At 37.2% G+C, this 6,451-nt stretch overlaps 1 protein-coding gene across 1 annotated transcript; it reads right to left on the bottom strand.

Annotated features, from left to right (window-relative positions):
• Positions 1-236: 236 nt before the first annotated feature.
• On the bottom strand, positions 237-6,096 carry LOC104604919 (cysteine-rich receptor-like protein kinase 15). Its single transcript, XM_010269497.3, has 7 exons — positions 5,199-6,096; positions 2,033-2,152; positions 1,756-1,964; positions 1,427-1,637; positions 1,055-1,292; positions 682-832; positions 237-566 (listed from the first exon to the last, which is right to left on the bottom strand). Exons 1-7 carry the CDS (start codon positions 5,947-5,949, stop codon positions 264-266), a joined length of 1,983 nt encoding a protein of 660 aa, XP_010267799.1. The 5' UTR covers positions 5,950-6,096; the 3' UTR covers positions 237-263.
• Positions 6,097-6,451: the final 355 nt, after the last annotated feature.

Here is a 6,451-nt window from a genome sequence, read left to right as displayed (position 1 = left end):
TGGAAAGAAACTTGCATTGGAAGAGAACTAAACTTCACTGTTCTTCGAGAGAACTGATTTAATGCTTCTGAAAATGTGTAGCAGCATTTAATAAAATGCTGAAAACTCATGGTGAGTTTTAGACAATTTCCTCATTTTTTTTTGACGACATTCTTAAATTTTTAAGTCGTGCTTCTGTTCTCTTTGTATTAAGAATTTCAAACCTTTCTCCATCACAAGGAATATTAGAAACATTATAGGCATGAAAAGATTTTAATTAACCCTTAACGTGGCAAAACATGAGAAATGGTCTCCACATCTACAGAACAATTGACAGATGAAGATTGATTTGCTTTAACAACAATTCTTCCCAAAGCAAATGCAGGTTTTGTAGGTTGAGGGAGAGCTAAAGACTCATTTCCCAACATCACAACAACAGTTGACATGGTGGGTCTGTCAGCTGCATCTTGTTGAACACACAGAAGCCCAATCTGGATGCATCTCAACACCTCTGTTGTCGAGCAATTGTCTACCAACAGTGGGTCTACAAATTCCAAACATTTGCCTTCAACCCACAGTCCCCATGCCTGAAATTTACAGTTTATTGGATTGATACGTTAGAATTCGATATGGAATGTATACATGACTCTTAACTAACAATGAAAGTAGAGTTCTAATGCGAGTAGGTGCAAATTAACTTACATAAGCAAGAAAGCTCTGTGCGTGCTTGGTGAGGCAGAAGCCACTGTTTCTCTTCCCACTTATGATCTCAAGCAAGATAACACCAAAGCTAAAAACATCAGATTTCACAGAAAATAACCCCTCCATTGCATACTCTGGAGCCATGTATCCACTGTTCATTATTAGTTATTGACATTAGAAACCAAATTGTCAACTGAATTTATGGTGAAAAAAAAAACACTAGAAAATCTGGGTTGCCTACTAGCTGTTTGTATGATGCATCTTCTGCTTTGCTAAGCGTGTCTACTGGGTTAGGATTATGTAAAAAAGTCACAAAAAAAGAAAGATCTAGTAATAACAGTTAACAGAGGAATCGAGGAAGGAGCAAACATACAATGTCCCAACAACTCTTCTGGTATTAGCTGCATTTTGATTTTCACAGAAAATCCTTGCCATGCCAAAGTCTGAGATTTTTGCAGTCATATCACTGTCCAACAATACATTACTGGGTTTCAGATCCCTGTGAATGATTTTAAGCCGAGAGTCCTCATGAAGGTAAAGCAGGCCTCGAGCAATCCCACAAATGATATCAAAGCGTGTTCTCCAGTCAAGCTGTGCACGTCGTATTGGATCTGAAAGCGAACGCAGTTGAAATTGTTTTCAATGAGGACAACAATTAATAAATTAAATATGCAAATTCATTTCTTAATTCTTGTATGATTCTAATTGATTGGTGAAAAGCAATTAAAGAAACGATCATATATACCAAAGATAAAGACATCGAGGCTAGTATTAGGCATGAACTCGTATACGAGTAATTTTTCTTCTCCTTCGATGCCGCAACCCAAAAGCCTAACGAGATTCCTGTGTTGAAGCTTTGCTATTAGTATAACCTCATTCTTGAACTCTTCTAGACCTTGCCATGATTTTCTTGAAAGCCTTTTAACTGCTATTTCCCTTCCATTTGATAGCATACCCTGATCAAAAAATAATCTTTCAAACATTTCTCAACAGCAGAATGAAAAGAAAAGAAATATAAGGGACCAAGAACATTTCAATGTCAACCACTTCTATTGCTTGGAAAAGCTTTGTTACCTTGTAAACAGTGCCAAACCCACCTTGTCCTAGCTTATTTGAATCTGCAAAATCGTCTGTAGCTGCTTTTATAGCTTCAAAATCCATCAAGGGCAACTCTGAAGTATCCATTTGGTTTCCACCCTGTATATTGCTTTCTGGGAAACCGATGCTGATTGGAGTACTCTCTAAATTTTGTCGTAACGGTGCAAGTTGAATTTTGACTTCATCTACAAAATGAATGAGAGGTTGATTTTTCTATTAATTTTGAACTGCTCTTGAAATCTTAAAATCTTACCTACTTCTCTTCCCTTCCTCCTCCGAAGGCAATGTGCACCGCAAATGCAGAGGGCTATTAATACAACTACTAGTACAGTACTGACAAATATTACAATCATCCATGTCTTCCTTCCACTACCTGCTTTCAACAAATTTATGCAGATCGATCAATTGATACATATATACTTCAACAATTGGCTAAATATTCAACTTTTTAATTGTAAAAGAAAAATGAAATATTGTTGTTAGAATTCAGGCTGTCAGATTAACTTAAACCATTGGATTAGGAGTTTCAGACAAATTAAAGGGATAGCAGCATGATGTCTTTTTTATTTTTTATTTTTTTTTCATTGATCTTGACTATCTCCCATTGGCTCTAACTTTTATCACTCCTACACAGAAACCAAGACAAATATATAGTATAGAAGAAGGTTTGGCACTTAGTTCACAATAAATGAGCAATATATTAAAATATAATATTTAATTATGTATCTTATATAATGAATTATGATGGGACGGTGTAAAGGCTATACAACTAAATTTTTATGCAAAAATGAAACCATGATTTTATTCTCCTAAAATGAAATCTTAAAATGGTGGTTCAGTTGGAGATTGGCTTCAGTGCTTAAGACTGTTTATATTGTTTCGCACAGCTTTTTACAATTGTACATAAGAATATTTTTATATTTGTATTTTTTTTTAATAGGGAGATATTTCTAATATAAAGTTGCAAGGGACTTTGCGAAGGGTATGAACAAAGTCTTGTGAGGATCAAATCCTTTGATTGTTCTTTTGGAGAAAAAAATATATAGGAGATCCAAATTTTATATTGTAAAGAAAAAAATGCTGACCTTTAAGAAAATAGTGAGGACCCACCAAAAGAGTATTAGAATAATAGAATGTCCTATCCATACATCACTACAGTGGCACATTGAGAGTATTTTCCATATTTACTCTGTTGTCATTTACATAAAGATATTCTCCATGTTAAGCTGTTAAGCTGTAGCATCATCATGTGGTAGGCGTGGGTATTATGTGGGTAGGAGAGTTTGCATAAATGCTTTTTTCATAAATATAAAAATAAAAAACTCGTGAAATTATTCCTATAAATATAAACATGATGGGAGCAATAAAAAGCGTAGGTTTGGATGAGATGGGCATAAAGTTGTAATCACATTCAATGAGTACTTAAAAGTTTTTTTGTCACCTGTCCCTTAAAATACCCTCACCTCATCCTTGAAGAAGATTAATACTCACTTTTGACAGTTATTAAAATATTTATCAAGTATTCATTTAACTGTTTACTTTGATGTACTTACTATATGTGGTCCCGTGGAACGCAGGTGTATGGGTCAAGTCAACACTGGAGGATGACAACGATGACTTAACAACAGCAAGACTGTGTTTGGTTTGACAGAAAAGAAGAGAGAGAAAAAGTTGAGGAAAACTGGCCGTCTAAATGAGTCATTAGAATGCTTTGTAACCCTGTAATAGTGTCTCTGCTTTTGGTCTAGGAACGTACTGAGGTCTTAGCAGAGAAGGACATCATTGATAGTGATGTCGGGCTGGAGACGCGAGATGCATGTTAGTTGGTAGTAACCTTTGAAGGGCATTATTGGCATTTTACATTCTTCATTTATTTAAAATAACAAAAAAATTATAGGGAAAATCTATGATATGAAAAAAGTTTTGACCAATCAAAACTCACCTATAAATTTTGATAAATGACACCTCATTCATTTATCACGTTTATTACCGTTTTTCTGAAAAATAACATTAATTTAGTGCAATATAGGCTTTTTTTTTTAAATAAAGTTCGTAAAGCTGTTGGATTAGACCATTTATAAAAAAAGTTTTGCTTCAATTTGTATTATCAAAAAATATAGGGAAGGTTTAAGCAATTTATACAAAAGATAAAAAATATATATATGCACACATGAAATTGGAGTTTCATTTGATCTTAAATCCCTATTAATAGAATCTATTCCTCATAAATCACTCCAAATCACATTACACCGCATATTGAGAATATCCCCATAAATAATGACAACACAACCATGGGAGATGTTTTGATGTGCAGCTGAAGCATGCTGCGACGTTGGTGTTTATTGCAATCAGTTAGAGACCCGAAAATGTCCCACAGCACATCCCCACAGTGTCTCATCATCTCCTGTACTTATTACCGATGGATTTCCCAATACAAGGTGGGGGATGTAATGTGGGGCATAGTGGGGCGCAGATGTGAACTCCAGGTAAGCCTTCACACTAGTTTTTTTTAACTTTTTTTTAGTATTAGCTTTTTGAACCTTTGAGGCACTAAAGAAACCACTTTAGATTACAGCCACTAAAAAAATACCCCTTTAGCTAAAGACACACATAGCATGTTCCATGCTTATATACAGATTGGATTGGATTAAAAAATCAATTTTATGTTCCACGGAGTCACGGACGAACGGGATCATGTGGAGCACTGAGACTCAGAGAGAGAGAAAGAGAGAGAGAGAGAGAATTGAATACAAAAACGGAGCATACACGCACACAGAAGAGCGGTCGGACTAAAACACGAGACGGAGCTCCTATTCTGCCTCGTAGAAACGAAAACAGAGCACCTGTTTCCCTCTTGCAACAAAAACAGAGTGCACAAAATGAATAGATTTCGGTTCTGCATACACAGAAACAGAGCAAAATACAGACGTAGACAATGAAGAGACGGCCGTCTTGCATACCCACTCGAACGCAGTTGAGTTTGGACATAATCAGAGATGTGAAAGGGTCGTAAATCAGGCCTAGTCCTGGGTTCACAGGTTAGGGATGAACAGATTCTGTTTTCACTCTTAAACCAGGCCATGCCATAAGAACGTTTACTTCATTTCTTGAATAATAAGATTCCCCAGAGACTTATGGGGGAACGAATCGGATGTACAACACTGGATCTGGTTTCTGCTAACCTTAATATCCCAACCTATACTCGCTGAATTCTAAGAGACGACAACACAATCAAACATCTTCCAAGTTGGTCAAAACTCAAAACAACCCCCTTATCAATAAATTTTTCGAATTAGAAAAGAATAAAATAAATAGACTAGCCGGATTTTGAAGAACAAATTCACTTTTGTGCTCAGATTTGGAGTAAATTGGAATCAATGGATGTATTAAAGAGGGCATCCAAGATCTGAAGTACTTACCTTTGGAAGTCGAAGAAGCACTTGAGCCATTATAGAAGGGGGATGATTCGTACCTCAAATTACAACTCGTGTCGAGAATCATTCCCCCACTACGAGAAGAGCAGCATCCTTGAATATCTCCCATTTCGTATGTCAGGCAATTCTTACATTCACTCCTATCTATGTCCCTTGTACACTGCACCAGACCATATATCTTCTCAGTTTCTGAAACGCTGGCATCACCCGTCGCGAACATAGGCTTAGATGTATTATCATATGCCGCCTGGTTAATGAGTTTCCTCATCAAGTTAGTCAAGATAGTAGAATATTGGTCTGGGTCTGTGGAATTCTGCTGTTGCTCGTTCCATGGTGGAAACTTTCCGGCGTACACCATCGAAGAGAAGAACATCGAGGAGGAGTAACGCAGCTGGCAGTACTGGTACCATACAATTGCTTCTTGCTTGTTTGGGCATTCTCGTAGGATTTCTTGACTTGCAGTCTGGACGCAACTCTGACAAACATCAGCGGCGACATCGCCTCTGCAGAGTGCAAGCCCGTAGACTTGGTCGGAGTTAGAACCCACAGATGTGTTATAGAACCCAGCTGAGGCAGAAGTGTTGGAAGATAGAGAGAGGAGAAGAAGTTTGAGGTTAGATTCGAACGTGCTATTCGAAACATAGTCACTGGTAGTACTGCTATTGCAAAATGAATAGAGAAACTGTGCTCTGCTGGGACTACAGAGCAAGATGGTAAACACAAGGAAGATGATCATGGTTGAAGGTGCATATCCCTTTTTTCTGAACTTCGGAGCGAGATCTATTCCAGGTTTACCAGAAAAAACCACATTTACAAATGACTTTAGGCATGATCAGATGCTTATGTGACTTGAGTTCCATCAGTCTGAACCCTGAAAAGTTGTTTATCCTTTTTTTAACTTTTTTTCTTTGCTTTGTCTGGCTGAGGAATAAAATATTGTAAATACCAATTTGAATTTTGACTTTATCATCTGGAATGGGTCCTTTCGACCGGCAGGGCAACCGACCCGAACCGCGGCTTTGAGTCGCGGGACTCATGGACTGGACTGGAGTTCTAACAAGTAATAAGATACAAGGACCCAATTGAAGGACCAAAAAACAAAGGACCCAATTAGAAGTTTCCATGGCCTGTGAGTTCTAGGGCTGTCATCGGTCTACCCGACAGAATCAAACCGATCGAACCATATAAACGAAGAATAGACATATAGTAGTAGCTTCTAATCGGACAATAAAGAAATA

Source organism: Nelumbo nucifera, chromosome 1 (genome assembly GCF_055504915.1).
Source record: "Nelumbo nucifera cultivar China Antique chromosome 1, China Antique-T2T, whole genome shotgun sequence".
NCBI lineage: Eukaryota > Viridiplantae > Streptophyta > Magnoliopsida > Proteales > Nelumbonaceae > Nelumbo > Nelumbo nucifera.
Note: the sequence above shows the minus strand (reverse complement) of the source record. Positions and strands in the feature narration are given on the sequence as shown.

What these genes read in the sequence shown, in the direction of transcription:
- LOC104604919 (XM_010269497.3), bottom strand. Translation starts at nt 5,949, where the DNA reads ATGATCATCTTCCTTGTGTTTACCATCTTGCTCTGTAGTCCCAGCAGA. An exon ending in GGTTTGGCACTGTTTACAAG is followed by an intron (nt 1,638 to 1,755) that starts GTAACAAAGCTT and finishes TTTTTTGATCAG; the next exon opens with GGTATGCTATCAAATGGAAG. An exon ending in AGAAGAGTTGTTGGGACATT is followed by an intron (nt 833 to 1,054) that starts GTATGTTTGCTC and finishes AATAATGAACAG; the next exon opens with TGGATACATGGCTCCAGAGT.